The sequence below is a fragment of the Microtus ochrogaster genome, unplaced genomic scaffold (assembly GCF_000317375.1).
Source record: "Microtus ochrogaster isolate Prairie Vole_2 unplaced genomic scaffold, MicOch1.0 UNK1, whole genome shotgun sequence".
Taxonomy (NCBI): Eukaryota; Metazoa; Chordata; class Mammalia; order Rodentia; family Cricetidae; genus Microtus; species Microtus ochrogaster.
The window spans coordinates 9,801,237-9,819,082 of NW_004949099.1; the positions used below are offsets into that span (position 1 = coordinate 9,801,237).

The 17,846-nt window shown below is 39.6% G+C and overlaps 1 protein-coding gene across 1 annotated transcript in view; it reads right to left on the reverse strand.

The window, feature by feature from the left end:
* The window catches only part of Suclg2 (succinate-CoA ligase GDP-forming beta subunit), a 257,860-nt gene that overhangs the window by 102,890 nt on the left and 137,124 nt on the right, over positions 1 to 17,846 (reverse strand). Inside the window, exons 5-7 of the mRNA XM_005364918.3 lie at positions 14,656 to 14,808; positions 12,786 to 12,875; positions 5,925 to 6,021 (exon numbers count right to left, since the gene is read on the reverse strand). Coding sequence (XP_005364975.1) covers positions 5,925 to 6,021; positions 12,786 to 12,875; positions 14,656 to 14,808 — 340 coding nt within the window. The remainder of the gene's footprint in view (positions 1 to 5,924; positions 6,022 to 12,785; positions 12,876 to 14,655; positions 14,809 to 17,846) is intronic.

Below are 17,846 nucleotides of genomic sequence, written 5' to 3' on the forward strand. Positions count from 1 at the left end.
CTGTTTGGTGTTGGCTGGAGAAACCATGCATGACAGCCATCCTCACAGGGAATGCAATCACCAACATGGCAGCTGCTGCATGCCTACAACTTCCCATTATTGTAGTTCAGTTTACACAACTCTCTTCTTATCTCAGAAATTACTAGAGCCTGTCTCATTCCTTTAATAGCCCTAGACTTCTATTTAGAGTAGACATAAGTGAATGTCTCCTGGAGGTGAAGTGAGTACAGGCTCCCTGCTGTACATGATCAGCACTCATCTGGACACAGAACAACTGTCTCAAAGCAAGATTCGTAATGACTAGCATTTTTAACAGTGTAACTGTCATGGCAGGCAAGTTTTAGCTGAAGGACTTGAGGCTTTTGATGACCCTCAAATTATAAATTTTTGCATATGGTGGCTAAAGATGCTTAGAGTTTCATATGAGGATCTGCATCAGGGGTGGCAAATGTCTCTAAAGCCAGCTCATCACCTGTTCATTTTGTATGATTTGTATGTACATATATACATACACTTACATATTGTCCAAGGCTTCTTCACAGGACAAAAGCCAAAGTGGCAACTGCAGTACAGACCACAAGGTCCACAAACCCCCATACGTTTACTGACTTTATAGTAATCCCTACTTAAATACACCTCTCAGCACAACTATATCTTGCTTCAATAGACTGGAAAATGCCTACATCCGTAATATTCTTGCATAGTCAAAAACATACTTAGCTTAAGTATGTATTACTATCAAGAAGAAAGAAAAAAGAGAACGAACACAATAAAAACTGCACATAAAGACGAGATTAAGCCCTGGGTACTGATGGACTCTTACGTGATGACTTCCCTGCTGATGCTCTTCCAAGTACATGCAGAGCTGCTGTGTCACAGGTGGATGCATGTCTATGGCAACAGCAGACCCATAAAATCAACTTGCCCTGCTTGCTCAAACCTTAGCTTTCTCGCTTAATAAGACAACAAACAACTGTGATAAAATGTGTTTGCAGAGGTATGGAGTTTGGCTCAGACATTAAGAATTTCAGTGTCACATACCTACAACCTCAATTCTATAGAAAATTCAACTTGGGAAAAAAAAGTCAGTCTGTGTACAAAGAAGGAGAAAAAAACATACCTATTAATATTTATAAAACAATTTCCACCATCAAAGACATATTGTTACATGGTTGATAGATTATACAAATGAATTTTCCTTCTGAACAAATATCAAAGGAAGCCAAGGCACTTATATTCACAGGGTGTTGTGCTGTTTTGTTGAGTGCTGTGAGATTTTGCAAGCTGCTAATTCAGTCACGTTGATGGGGAGCATGACGGGCAGCGAGAGGCCTCTGACCCCAGAGTTCCAACAGAACAATGTGTCACTGACTCAAACAAAAGAAAAAAATGCATTTCAGAAGGGAGACATGCACATAAAGGGAACAGAAAAACAGCAGGACGTACGACTGTCATAATTAGTTTGGAAAATAATCTGTCTTGAAGCAATGTGCTGTGGTTGATTTGTGATAAATAACCACAATGTGCTATTCAAATGTGCCTTGCCAAGCCACCTTTAAAATGCTGATGCTTTAAAAGGAGCCCCGCTTTCCATTAAATATTGATGCTATGAGAGTTGTATACTTTTTAGAACTTTTCTCCAGTTGCTATGAAGAGAAAATAGCTAGGAGGCAAGATGGGGTGAGGGGAGTGTAGAACCGGAAAGGATCATGAAAAGAGAGTCTTGTGTAAAATGAGAGAAACAGAGGAGACCCACTAACAACATGGGCACTTGTTAGCATGAAGAATTCTCAAGGAATCTGGGCCACACAGTCAGGTTCTAAAGGGTTCTCACTTCCTTAGTTCAGTCAGTGGAGGCAACTCCAGATGGAGCCGACTGGCAGCATAATGGTGGAGACCATGCCATGCACCATAGAACGGCTAACCACCTCCCTACACTTACCAAGCAGGTGTCAAAATCAATATTGCCAAGCTGTGACAACTTTCTGACAAACATGTTCTGGCAAGAGATATGGTTATCTTGTTGAAGGACCCCCAAACAGTAACTGCTGTGTGATCATAGATGGTGGGGAGGGGAGAAGACATAAAACATGATGCAGAATCCCAGAGTGACTTTGTAAAATGAAAGAAATGGATAGACAGCCAGTTACATAAATCTGTAAGAAAAAATTGTTCTCATGTGGCTACAGATTTACTGAATTAATTTGCTACTACAATTAAATCAGGGAAGAAAGAAGTTGATTTAACCACAGAAGCAACAATTTAATTTTGTTTCAATAAAGGCTGAGCCATTCCCGTAGAGGTGTTTTCACCTTATTGTTCTGTTTTTCAAAAGGAACCGAATGACCTTTCTCCTAAACCATGTGAGCACTGACCAGTGACTGGCCTAGGCTGGACATGTGACTAAACAAGGCTAATGAGAACCAGGTGAAGGGCTTTCTATGGCTGCTGGCAGGACAGAGTAAACACTGGGCATCATCTTTGCTGCCAGCACAGAGAGTCTGGCTGAGTTAGAACAACTCAGAGAAAACACGGCTATTTGATTCCTCCAGCTGAATGAATGAATTTGGGCTCCGTGAATAATAAAAGAAGCCTCATTCTTTGCGGAGCACAAGCCAATCCAAACTTTCAAGTTAAGTGAGCAAAAGTAACCCACGCAGGAGCTGGTAAAGAACAACTAAGCCAAGGTTAAAAGGGTTTTGTAGGTCACTAGAAACCATTCTATTCCTAGCAAAGAGTCATTAAAGCTCGGGAAACTCAGTGTCCCAGCACCCTCTGAAGGAGATTGTTAAGCACACTGGACGGAACTGTTCTTAGACTAATTCCTCCACGACAAACTTTCCCAGGGCGACTCAGCAGCTTTGATGTTAATGACACCAGTGCTTTTCATTCAATAGGATGTTGTGGAAAGACATGAACAATAAAGTGAATTTTTTTAAAAAAATGTTCCTTAGCAAGCAATAGGACAAGAAGGAAAGTCTCCAACACAGAGATAGTCCAAGTGTCCATGTGATACATAGCTTTTTTTTCCCTTTTCTTTTTTTGGTGGTACATACCTTTATTTTTTTATAAATATTATCAACATTGCTAAGATCTCAATGACTGCACATACAGCTCCTACGAAGAGGACTGTTGTGAGGGACTGTGATAATGATGAAGACCCAACCTACATAGTCAGTCATTAATCACCATTTCCTAATTGGGTTTAATTTGACTACTGCTCATTAGAGTTATAAACCAACACTCTCACTTAATTGTGATTATATTTCAATAGCCAATCTTTTATGGTACAATGAACAAATTAATAGCTAAAGATAATTCTGGTCTTAAAAATATCATGTAAGACTTTGTGCTTTAATGAATGGTACATACAAAATGTGGTTTGTGATGATTCCTTAAAAACATTCATGGATTTTTTTTTCGCTCTTATTAATTAAAAAGCAAACTTTAGCTTTCATAAAGTTTGTGAACGCCTTCCAAGGGAAGGTCCTCGGGTAGTCCCCTCCCCCTACAGCCAGATCATAAGGGCGAATATAATAGTATGAAAGCAAAACGATCATCCTATTCCACAGGAAGTTTTCCTTCCTCCCTTTCTGCATTCTGTTTTAAGATTATTTATCTGTATACACAAGATAGCACATAATGTAGAGGCCAGAGACAACCGCAGGCTTTATTCCTTAGGTACCTTCCAATTACTTTTTGAGCCAGAGTCTCTCGCAAACCCTGGAAATCACCAAGTAGTCAGTGAGCTTCAGAAATGCCCAGTCCCAGCCTCCCCGATGCTGGATCGCAAGAATACCACTACACCCTACTTTGTCTTTACTGTTGAGTTCTAGGAAACAAACTGAGATCTTCCTGCTTGCAAAGAAAGCACTTTCCTGATGGATCCATCTGGCCCTTGCTTCAGTCTTCTCTTAAGACAAGGTCATGCTTTGTAGCCTATGATGCTCTGGAAGTCAAGACTCTCCGAGGCTGGGTTTACTGACCTGCACAGCCAATGTATACGTTTAAGAGTCTTTATAATAAATTCCCTTACTTGAGTATCAGCCTTCAATTCTGAATTGCATGCATTTCAGTCTCATTCAGCATGCATGTGACTGGTGTTCTCAAAACGTGGGACTATTTCTGGGTCATTATCTAATAAGCAAAATGCTAGTTTAAAGAGAACAACCAGAAACAACAACAACACCATAGGTAGCTTGCTCTAGGTAGTCTGGCATGGCAGGACAACCATGCATACTGGACTGAGAGGCAAGGGTTTCCATCCCATCTTGCAGTCCTAGCTGTCCATCAAGACTCATGCTTAAAGTTGAGAATAATTACTCTTACTTTTACAGGGATGTTTGTGAAAATCTATCACAGTACCTGGCACATAGGTTAAAAAGCAGTTGCAACTCTTCCTCCTATTATTTATATAAAATAGTGATGATTTTATAGCCTCGGCAATTAAAAAATTAAATTTGAGGAGCTGGATAGATGGCTTAGTGGTTAAGAACACAAGCTGCCCTTGCAGCAAGGAACCCAGGGATGGTTTCCTGGCACCACATGAGGTAGTTCACAAATGCCTCCAACTCCAATTCCAGGGGAACCAATAGGCTCTTTTTTTAGCCTCTACAGGCACTTGTAGGCAAGTGATGCACATATATTAATTCAGGCAAATAAATATTAATTTAAAATAAATCTTAAAAAGCAAGCTTAAATAAACATGACTTGCACATACACAACTTAGCACAGATTCAACCTGGTGATTATCCATGCAATACCATATCCATGCAATACCAACTTCCTTAAACATGAACCTGCCATCAGCTGGATACTGGGTTTCCTGAAAATTTCTAATATTGGCCAAGCAGAGGATATTCTTTTGCATGAAATGTGGGGGATGGACCTATTCTGTGTCTCACTCTGGATGTATAACCCAGCTCATCAGTATATAATACAGGTATGATTTTTACCACTTTAATTAATATAAGATTTTCTTTTTTATAAATTTGAATCTTGGCCAGCAAAGTGTGCAGATTTGTAGTCAGAATATGATGGATGGAGAATATACATTTGTCCTGAGGTCTTTCTGGGTTCTAAAAACAAAGTCTTTAAAGTTTTCTGAATGTGACTCCAAAACCTCTTCTTAGGAAAAACACCATGGTCCTCACGATGGTGTCCACACATACAGTTCCAACCCCTTGTATCTGTTCAGCTGCAAAATCCTGTTTAGCCAGTGTTCACAATGCGTGGAAAAAGTCAGTTTGTGGCACTTATATTCTGGCTTGAGCTATTCTATCTACCACCCTACTCCTCAAAACTGCTCCACGAAGTTCAAAGCCTTTGCTATGAATGCATCTCTAGTAAAGACATCCTGCATTGGTGGTATTTGTGAGGCATAAAACAGTAAACAGTGGTACAAGTCACTGTAGAAGAGAAATCATCCCCCCAACATCTCCTTTACCTAAAGCAAATAAGGCAAGTGTGTTTAACTGCAGAATAGGGGCTTCTCCAAGATGGTGGAAATCCCATTTAGGACGTGAGGTTAAAGTTTGCAAAATTCAAGAGCATCAAACAGTTCAGAAAAAATTAGGAGTAAGTTATTAAACCCAAGTAAAGTGATGCAAACCCACACCCAAATTCTATCAGCAGCAACTGCTGAAAAATGAGGGTTCTGTGTCTGCATGCAAGAACTAAAGGTGGTTAAAGTCAGGAAGGAAATAGCTCAAGAAGGCTTGGCATTTGCCTCCAGCAAACCCAAATGCTCAAACACTGAGCACCATCATGGGAGCATCTGAAAGGCGCTGAAATTAAATTACTGAAAAAAAATGAAGGCAACACTACTGCTGCTGTTGCAGACTTTTTTCTTGCATGTTAATTTACAGTTTAAATGCATGATTATAAAAGTTCATTTGTGTTTCTCCCTTTCTGCTGTTTGTTACCTTGTCCTTCTGGAGTTTCACCGAAGGGGTTCACTTCCACCTGAGTGGCATCAATCTTCAGGAAGAGATGATACAGCTTTTTAATCTGGTCGGCCGCCTAAGTGATCAAGTGAGATGGAATTACACCCAAGCAATACAAGAAAGTTTATTTTGCTCCATTAACAGAATCTTAAAATTAGAAAATTATGTCTTTACTTTCAGTTATATTTTCTGAAGGGAAAATTGAAGAACATAATTATTTTAATTTCCACTGCTATTCATTAGAAGAGATTGCTCAACTTTCCTCCAGAAACTAAGAGAGACCATTATTAAGAAAACAAAATATTTTCTGTGTAGCCTAAAAGCACCATTAATCCTTTTGTGAATTATCATGTCCCTGTTAGTCATGTTAGACTGCTGTATAAGCTACAATCACTAATACAAACAGGCTCCATTTAAGTAAAAAGGTAAACAGGCATTTGAGAGTTTATAATGACAAGGTTTTCCTTATTATGCTGGAATAAACGGTTATTATGTTCATCAATCCAAGCCCATAATCTGCAAAGCAATGCCTGAGTGTCTGATGGAAACCGTGAAGCAAAAAGATGAAAGTCTCAAAGAGAGCAGCCACAGAAGCGTGCAGCTCCCACTTGACTCAGAGGGTCCTGGAGGCAAAGACCACAGAGAGCGTGCATACGCAAGCCCTCTAATATTACCATGGCTCCAATTTATCACTCATTCCTCTCAGATAACCTGTCCTCACTGCTCGCATCAGGGCAGGCTGGGCCGTATCAGTGCTGGAGCTTGGGGCAGCACATGTGTGAGTCATCATGACTCCTGAAGCATGCACACTGACAGCAAAGACGGCAAGCCTGTGCAGCTAAGGTTGCATACAGGGTGGCACTCATTCTTGGCTCTGTTTTACTTCTCATCAACCAAGCCAGCCCTGCAGTGTGTACCATCGGAGTCACGTTGACCTTGTCCTTACTGGCATAACAGAGCACCTGACACCTGTAGGGCTAGTTTCCAGGTAGCTGGGCAGCTAGCAGCTGTCTTGCCAAGGGGTCTTTCTATTCCTTCAGTCTTAACTCTTCCAGTTTTTACAATACCTACGAATGAAATCCCTAAATATAAATTCATACTAGAGTCAATAATGAAAGCAGGTTTGACTAAAGCATTTCTATGGATCTTATACTAACTATCTAAATTTTAACTATTTCAGGTCTATGTGAAAATTTTCTAAAATCCTGGTTGAAATCTGATATACATAAATAAAGGAATGATTCCAATGTGTAAGGCTAAAAAGTCTTTTTTTTTTCAGCCAGGGATTCAAGATGGTTCCCAGACTGAACCCCAACTTACTCACGGCCTTTCTGTTTCACCCGCCCTAGGCAGTGGGGATGGCAGCATTTGCTAGTATACCGGTCCAAGTCAGAATCGTTTTACTAGAAACATTTTTATGAGTAGGTAACAGATATAAACTTTATAAAGCTCCTCAGTATATCAAGGTTTCTCATCATTCTATTTCGCAAGCATAGCTTTCCAGATCCTTAAAGGCAGACACCAATAGCATCTGTTTTGTCTGAGATACATTCTATGCACATACTAAGATGCACACTTTCCATCTTTACAAAACAACAAACGCCTCTATCCTTATTAATAGAAGCCTTCACTGCCAGGATAAACAGGACATTATTTTAATTGTCGGATCATATTTAATTGTGTAGCTCTACTACCATTCATTATATTTATCACTTAAATAATGACCATATGGATTGGTTCTCATAGCTTCATTTAGTTGAAATGTCACCTCTCTTGTCTCTGTAATACATGTGACTAGGTATTTATAGGGTAAATCCCCACAGCAGAGCAGAATGGATGGACACACTGTATTTATTATTTATTGTATATGTGTATGATTATGTACATGTGTTTGCATGTTGTGGCTGTATGCAAACATGTTTGTACATGAAAAAATGTGTTATGTATATGAATGGCATGTAAAGGCCTTGGGAATTGTTCCTCTAAACAATGCATTTTGGTTTTGTTTTTTTGTTTGTTTGTGACAGGCTCTCTGGTTGGCCTAGAGACTCACCAAGTTGTCTAGACTGGGTAGTCAACAAGACCCACGGATCAACCTGTCTCTAACTCCCCAGCATTTGGATGACAAGTGTATGAAACAATGCCCAGCTGTTTCCCAGGATTGAACTCAGTGCCTTGTGCTTAAGCACTGAAATCTCCCCACACCCGGAGAGCATTTTAAATCTGAATGGTTCTATTATAGTGCTCAGGGAACTACTCTGCACTCCCATAAGCCAGTCCAGAAAGACCTTTCACTCACAGCACCATCCAGCATCTGCATCACACTGGGCATGGCATGTGGGAGCAGCTATTGTGTGTGGAGCTTTAATGAAAATCTCATATTGTCAATGAATCTGAGCATCATTATAGTTCCTAAGACAATTTGAATTTCTTTTTCCTATGGATTTTGTATATTTTCCTGTTGAGATTTAGGATTTTTAATCATTAACTTAAAGGAAGTGTTTTTATGTGAATAAAATTTGTTCTTTATTCCATATAAATTACAAATGTGTTTCTCCTTTGCCATTCATCTTTCAACCAGGTTTATGTTATTCCTGCCATATGGAAATCTAAGGACAATCATATCACTCATGTCTCAATGCTTCCGGCCTTTTGCCAACCTTTCAAAAGGTCAATTTCATTTTGGAAGTAGTTTAAAGATATCACAATTTATTCTCATTTATTTTATTGTTTCCTAGATTCAATGTTGATACTTTTTGAAGCTCACTAAACTATATTAAGTTATAAAGCCAGTCAACTACAAATTATGGAATGTGGGGAAGGGCAGAAACCCCAAGAACATGGCAGAGACATGTCAAGGACTGCAGTGCCTCAGACCCACGAGAGTTGGCAAAGCCTTCCCTTGGTCTGTGAGCTAATGTTGCCATAGTGTACACGGAGCATCACCCATCCCTTCCTCCAGTATCACAACTTCCTCAGGGATATTTATAGCCAGAGAATGTCCCTTACAGTGGACTCTTACATCAGAGGCTGGATATAAAATCAACTGGAGAGTTTCTGGCTTGTTGCTGTGTCTTTTGCTTAGTTGGTGTCACTCTATCAGAGTAAGCACAGCCCATCCAACCCTGGTTTTCCATGTGTGTCTGAGTGAGGACCAAGCTGTGCAAGATGTAGCAAGTGAGTATCTTTCTGAGCTTGGGCTTTGTTTTTGAAATTGGCTCCTCTTATGTTACTGGTGTTGGTCTCACAACCACAATCTCAGAGGATTAGGACATAGCCTCTCAGGTAGTTGGGAATATATACACGTGACTCCATGTCTAAGTTTTGATTTGTCACTTAGACAGCTGCAGTATATATGCATGTATGCATCTGGGAGAGTCCTACTTACCCTACCTGGCTAACACTTAAATGATTTAATGAGTAATACATCAATAAGCCAAAGTACATAGTAGAAATAACTTTAGAAACACAAATAAGATCTAATGCAACAATTTAAAAAAAAAACAACCTGTAGTAAGCTATGCAGAATACAGATTTAACCAAGGCAACCATTGCCAGATGTACACGCAGTCCCTTGGCATTGGATCATCTCTTCATGCCAGGACCAGTGACCTAAGACTGTACAAATACTTGCTTTACTAACATGTCTCCTCTGCTTATGGCACCCTTGCACCAATCCTCATGCCTTAGAGCAGCATCCGGAATAGAGACTCCTGTTTTTACACATGTTACAATCAGCTTTGCTGAACACATGGGCCATCCATCCTTCCTACTGTGCAAACAAACTGGGTATCCCTCAATAAATTCCAAGCCATCCACACCTCATTTGTTGTCATTCTTTTTGTCCCTCCCTACCCAATTTGTGTATTCTAGGGGTGCAGAATGACCTCCACTAGTCCATCAGTCCCTAGAGAACAGTGGCTACCTTTCAGTACTTTGGACATAGCCAAGGAAAGTAAGTAACATGCAGTCAGTGCTCGCTCAGTGAGCAAATAGTCAAACCTAAGAAGATGTCAGCCAGCCAGTGACCATAAGACCCTTTCTTAAAGTTTTTATTTTTTCTTTCCTTTTCTTGATAAATTAACTTAAAAATATCTTAGCAATTTGGCTACTTTATGACCCTGAGAGGCTGCATATTCATCTTTGCTTTTCTGCACAGCACATACGGAAACAGTGTTTGGATACCAGGGACACATTTATGCCATTTAAAAGCTATAAATAACCCTTAATTTTGTCTTTACATATTGAGGTGGCAAGGGTGTCTTAGGATATATTTAATAATATTATCATTTGTGGAGTTCTCCACTATGTTCATATACTGAGCAATCGAACAATGGGTGGGCAGCTTTTACCCCATTTAGGTTTATTCCTCTCCTACCTTCTGACACCTATCATTGATACCCTAGAAACATTCAACGTACATAGCCTAGACATCTGATTTTACTTAATCTTACACAAGCCAAAATGCTTCAGAAGTACACGATCTACATGTGTAATGTACTGTGCAGTGAGTGGTGATAGCACAGCACTGAGCAACATACCTACTGTGATCAGGAATAGGAACTAGCAAAGAGACTATAGAACAATGGAAAAACACACATATGTAGACACAGAGGATGCACACAGGTGACTAAATACACTTGGAATCAAATGTGGGACCAAATAACTGCAACACCATGACTTCCTAAGAGAATGGTTTTCAGGGACCAACATCTCTACATAAGCAAGTGGCAAGTATAGTTAAAAGCCTCATTCTAACAACATGAAACTAATCAGTACAGTACAGAGCCCAAGATTCGCCCAGCATTTTCCTGTGAGCAGACTGCCTCCAAAGCACCTCTCAATACTGTTCTCTAGTTGTCTTTTGAAGGTTGGCTGTTTTAGTGAAGGGAGGCCTGACTTTCTTCTACCATCTTTACGTTCACTCCCATCTTCTTATGAGTGTGGTCTTTCCTTCCTTACACACTTCTGAAGTCTTGTTCCACTTTACCCTTCTTTGACTTCTTTACTGTAACGATCACACTTTCAGATATAGAATTAAAATCAGAAAGCTGAAGGCAGGAAGAAGTCAGTGAAAAAGCCCCTGTTCCCATGCTAAATACAAGTTTTACGTCTTATGTCCAAAGATTCAACTAACCACAGCTAGAACTAAGATAGGGCTGGCCAGGTGACACAGTGACAAGGATTCACCTGCCAAACTTCATGACTGGAGATCAATCCACAGAGCCCACATGCTGGAGAGAGGGAAATGACTCTGCAAGTAGTCCTATGATGACGCACAGCATGACACATGCATTACATACGTTCAAATAAGTAAAATACTAAAGAAAATATTCTAAATGAATACTGAATCTTCTCTGATCACTGGGTCTTTTTTCTTGTTATTATTCCCCAAGCAATACAATAAAACAACTGTTAACAGAGCAGTGTTATTTGTAGGGGTATAGGATGCCTGGGTGAGATTGTGTGTCAGTTATAAGCCAAACACTATGTCATTTTCCAACAGGAACTTGAAAATAAATGAGATTTCTGTATTCTCAGGGGCTACAAAAGACTAGCGATTAGTCAAGTAATATGTATTGTTAATAAACACAGTGATAATCTTGATTACTTATGAAGCTGAGGAGAAAATTCAGAGTCTTCCATGTGTGAGGCAAGCATTCTACCACCAAGCTGCAAACCAGCAGAGAATTCTTCTTTACTGGAGCACTGTCAACAACTGCTCCACACAGTACTGAACTCAATCAATGCAGTATACTTCTTAGATAGTACATTATTCCTATTATACAGATGCTGGAAATAAATTTCCAACAGAAAGAACATGGATGTGTGTGTGTATATGTATATGTATATGTCAAACAGAATCAGTAATGCTGCAAGAAAATTTAAAAATTTTAAAAAAATTACAAAAAAAGTCTGGGGCCGTAGTTAGTGAGCAGAATGTTTGCCTACCATGCACAAAGCCCCTAGTTAGATTGCTAGCATCACGTCTACCAGGTATAGTGGTGCATGCCTATAATCCTAGAGCTCAGGAAGTGAGACCATGAGGCTCAGAAGTTCAAGACCAGCCTGAGATATACAAGACCCTGTCTCAAAACCACAGTAACAAGTATCAACAAACAGCATGAAGTTTATGTACCGGCTTGGAGCACACATACAAACCTCTATCAAATGCATATATCTGTTTCTATAAATATCATAAATTTATAGAACACACCTGCAACATATATTTGTATACACATATACAATCATATATACACATACATATATAAGTATGTATACATATTATAAAACTGCACACACCTGTATTATACATACATACATACCCCCTCATAGATATGTATGCATATATACCTCTAACACACAAATATATGCATACACACATTATATGCATATATCCATAAACACATATACATTATAATTACAGACATATACTATCATTTACACACATGTACACATATGTATATATCTAGATACGTCTATCATATACACAGATACATACACACATCTCTATCATATATATGTACATATATGCCTCTACCACATACACATTCATACATACATCTTTCTACCCTACACACACACACACACACACACACACACACACACACACACACACACACATATACACACACCTCTTATCAGATACATTCACATACATCATAAACATCACCTCTTAAAACATCAGGAAATATTTTCTTGATCTTAAACAATTTGGGGAAAGATTTAAACACAATCACCTTGTTTTCTGTCAGTCACAAACATCAGCAGCAATTAAATAAGCTACTGCAATATTTTCTGAAATGAGGCATACATACTGTTGCTCAATGCCTTATGTACCTGATTTTTCAAAGGCCCGAGGAAGCCCAGATTTTCTGCCATCCGCTGGGCCTGGTTATCCTTTATCCCTTCAAAAATGTCAATCTGCTCCTAGTAAAAATGTATCAAATGAACAAAATTCAGAAGTCAAGTAAGAAGATTTAAACCTCAAAGCGAACGTTTAGTATTTACTGGCAAATGAGTAATTAAAGTATGGCACCCTTCCATAAAGCTCTGAGCGAGGCTACTGTCACTGCCTATAGGCTAAGATTTAATTAGCAGGCCAGCTACGGAACAGCCCTTCCAAAACTACATAATTCTTCAAGGTGGCATGCTGACAAGATGATCTGAAGCCAGTTTTCACTTTTAATTACTACACAGATGGCATTGATGAATATTTAGTCAGTTAATTTTTCTGACATCTTTTGGAAGGCATCCAAAGAAAGGCTTTCCTGCCTAATACTGCTGTTAAGTCTGGAGTTGTCATACACAGGTTAAATATTATCTTATGACTTGAGCACTTTATTCATATGAAAATTATTAATAATACTTCCACTCTACAAAGAGCTGTTCTGTCAAAAACAATGAATGCTCTTCATGTGCATTAGTTCATGCATTATGTTAGCAAATGGGACTGTTTTAGATAATGTGAGTTTTGAAAATGGCTAGACATTATGAGTAAGCCTGTGTATAAAGCTTCAATTAAACTTCCAAAGCAGTTCATTTATCTATGTAATATTGATGAGAATATTTTTAAAACAATTACTGAAGTGTGGGTACAGTATATAGAAAAGCCAATCCAGAGAATAGTATTCTTCCCCTATTTAAGGGGGAAAAAACAATTTCTAAGGAAATAATATTTCTTGTAGAAAATGTTAATGGAATTAGACATTAAGAGCCCATATTAAAAACTCGGTTCATAGTTTCAAAAGTTCAGTAGCTAAGAATGGCACCTGAGTACTTCTGCATATCACTCCAATTAATCCTCAGGATGCTAGCGCAGAAACCACTGCATCATCATGACTTACTTTCAAAACTGAGGTTAAAGGCTTGTGACAGACTGACTTCCTACTTGAATCTGAGTACAGATCTCTAAAACCAGTCTTTTCAAGGACTGAAAACAATTGGGCAGGATATGGACCTCTGAATGCCTATTTCAATGTGGACAGTCTGGAAAGTTTAATATCTTCTGTCTACTTGATGGGGTCTAGATTACAGAAGAGGTAAGACTCTGCACAGGCTTGTGAGGGTGTCCCTAGGCTAAACAAACTGAGGAGCAAAGACCCACTCTGAATGTGGCAGGTACCATTTCATGGGTCAGGGTTGGGAGCCAGGAAAGGAGACAGAGAGCTGAGCACCAGCATTCATCCCCTCTGCTTCCTGACTGTGGAGGAGTGAGACCTGCTGCCTCCTTCCGCACCATGGCGGACAGCGTTCTCAAACTATGGGCCCCAATGAACAGTCCCTTAAGTCACTTTGTCAAGATTTTGTCACAGAAAAAAAAGTAACTAATATAGAGACTCACCCACATCCAGTTACACAAGAGACAGTGTCTGGACCATACCCAGGGTTAAAGGCAGGGAGGCAACCTGGCAGAAACGGGGCACAACAGTGTTCTCCTGTTGTTAATTCATGGGTCAGGTTGGACAGAAGGAAATGATATGGAAGGAAAAGGCAGGGAGGAACGAGAAGGCAGAGAGGGAAAAGGGAAGGAGAAAAAGCTTTTGGATACTGGACACTTAAATTCTGCCTGACTTCCAGTCAATTTCCACTTAGACTCAACACCTCTTGCCTCAGGTCCATTGTTCCCTGCCTTCGACTGACTCCACATTAGACGCTGAGCAGTTACTACCCTAACAATCAGTTAACATGGCCAGCTAATCAAACATACCTTAAAGATGAGTTCTGGACTGGAAGCTGCCACTTCTTCAATATCAACGCCCCCCTGGGGGCTGCCCACGATCACAGGACCATTGTGGGACCGGTCCATCAGAATAGCCAAGTAGGTCTCTCTAGAAATGTTCAGGGCCTCAGCAACCATCACCTAGCACAAGAATGAAAAGTTCAGTTAACTTGGCAAAAAAAAAGATTGGAAATCCATGCTCCTCAACACAAAAAGCAAACAGCATTGTTTCTAGGCTCTTGATGTGCAGAGAGGCAGCGTCCAGAGGTCTGAGGATTCTGTGTAAGTGCACAGGGTCTCCTGTCACCTCCTCAACTGATCTTGTCACAGTGCTCCAATGGCAGGTATCTGGTTTGCCTCAGGAAGCCTTCCCACTCTCGCCTTAGTTTTTCTTTCTGGTGACTCTCATTTGAAGAAAGCTCCAGGGCCACAGCTGTTCTAATCTGACACACTAATAGTATATATATATTATCACACTAGCTTTTCTCTGATGCCAATGGTAGAAAGCCAAGCTTGATTATCAAAGAAGAGATTTTTTTACAGCATACTGATATTGAATATATTTATAAATTTCTGTGTCTCAGATGGATACATTTTATTTCATTTTGTATTCTCTATAAACATAATATTTGTTCATTTAAAATGATGCAGTCGCTGGACTTTTTTTTTTGGGGGGGGGGGTTTCGAGACAGGGTTTCTCCGTAGCTTTTGGTTCCTGTCCTGGAACTAGCTCTTGTAGACCAGGCTGGCCTTGAACTCACAGAGATCCGCCTGTCTCTGCCTCCCGAGTGCTGGGATTAAAGGCGTGCGCCACCACCGCCCGGCTCAGTCGCTGGACTTGATGGCACAGGCCTATAATTAGAACTTGGAGGAGGCTGAGGCAGGAAGATAAGAAAGTGTGATCTGGTTAGGCTACAGACTGAAGGTGAGGCTAGTTCAGGCAGCTGTGACCATGTTAAAAAAAAATGGGGGAAGGGGATTGGTGCTCAATGGTAGAGGGCTTGCCTAGCACGAAGAGTTCAATCCTCAGTGCCAAAGTAGGAATAGAAAAAACCAAGAGCCAAGGCAAAGGGCAGCTACAGAGAACCTGTTTAGCATTTATAAGGTTCCGGGATCAAACTTCAGCAATAGTAATAATGGTAAAAACAAAACAAAAAACAACACTAAGTATACAAATTGAATACTGAATGCAGCCTCCTGCAGCACAGCCCCCTCATATCCAGATGCCTTGGCCACAACTGTCAAAATGGTACTCTGGTCACGTGAATCTCTGTAGTACTTAGGAAAAGATGACCCTTCCCTTGGGAGAATATGGCATCGGGGGCAAGTCAGGTGGAGAGAACTGAATCTCTGGTCACTTCTTCACCAATAATCTTTTTGTTCTAAACAATTCCAACACACGTCAAATCAACTCTCATGAGCTTAGTTCCTTTCATTTTTACCTGTAAGCACTGCAGTAGTGGAATCAATTCTCACATGGGTTACATCACACACATTATAATGCCTTGCTTTTGTTTTTGAAATTATTTTTATTTTTGAGACCTTACTACATAACCAACGATGACCTAGAACTTCTGATCTTCCTGCCTCTACTTCCCAAGTACTAAGATTATAGGCATGTGTCAGTATGCTCAGCTTACGCAGTGTTGGGGATCAAAGCCACAGCTCCACATATGCCAGGCAAGCTCTCTACCACCTAAGCTACAGACCCTGCCCGTTTTAAAACTTTTAACCCCACAATATGGATTCCTTCGTAAGATTTTTCCCTTTCCATCATGACTATACAACATTTAAATGTTAATATTTATTTAATCATATGCATGTGGCTATTTATATGGACATGAATTTTCACAGCTGAAATGTTGCCCTAGTCATTATTTTGAATATTTATCTTTCCTTATTTGTTTTATTCCCTGTAAAAGTAAAATGGCTTGGTTTTGCATGGAATATTTAAGATTTCAATTAGTATTGTCAAGTTGCACTTGAGAGAGAGGTTATCTCAACTTACAGAAATAAAACCAGAATGGCGGAAATATCTTGGCTGAAGTTTTAAAGACCACAAAATGCACATAAATAATCAAGTATACACTTGAAAATAATTTTAAAAAACAAAATAACACCACCTTTCCTAAAAGTAGTTAAGTACTAGATTTTATTTTTAAAGTTATATACAAAAAGGCATTATATTTTAGCAATCCAGAACCACTAAAAGCTGTTTTATTAATACAATAAAAACTTTAAAAAGCTCTAACAGAAAGATATGAAGCTTCTTTTTAAGCTTTTATTGAATCTAATATCAATTAAAAACAAAATATTGGGACAAGAAATGTGGTTCAGTTGTATAGCACATACTCAACACATGAGGTCTTTCATATAACTCCCAAGACCCATCAGCTTTTCCTAATTCCCACAAACGAACCTTCTCTTGGATAATGCTAATGTCAGAACTGTTACAGACCTAGCCTGATTTCAAGTTGCTGTTTCTTTAAATGACAAAAAAGTCCAGCCACTTATCAACGGCTCTCCTGGCCTTCGGGATGACAAACACCATCAGCTCCTGACCACTGCAAACTCCAGTCCTTCCTTTTCAATATGGCAATGTGTAGCTTTCAGAAATAATATGAAATTCACCTTTATAAGCATCAACACACCTTTAAGAAATTAAAACAATCATGTCTTCTAAAGGTTTCTTTAGAAGGAAAGAGAGATGTTTTAAGAAATTTGGTAGGGACAAAATACAGATGAAGGTAGGAATTTGAAACTTTAGGTGCAATACTTATAACTCCGTGTGTGTGAGGATAACAACATGCTTGCACAAGCCAACGATGATGTTGGTGTCCTGTTCTATTGCTCTCGGACGTACTTCCTGGAGAAAGAGTGTCTAGCTGAGTGTGGCACAAAGCTGGGAGGCAGTAAGCTCTAGCAATGCTCTGTTCTAACTCCTATAATGCAGAGATTACAAACAAGCATAGCTTTTTTACATGGGTGTAGAGATTTGAACTCAGGTCCTCATGCTTGCAGAGCAAGAGATCTCACCCACCTAGCCCTTCCGTCATCCCTCAAGCTAGTCTAATACGAAGTTCGTATAGTGAGATAATCATTGTCAGTATTCTTAGAAGCCATACAACATTCTAATTCTTCAGGACAAGTGTCATTCAAGAGCCTTGTTCTTCATCTTT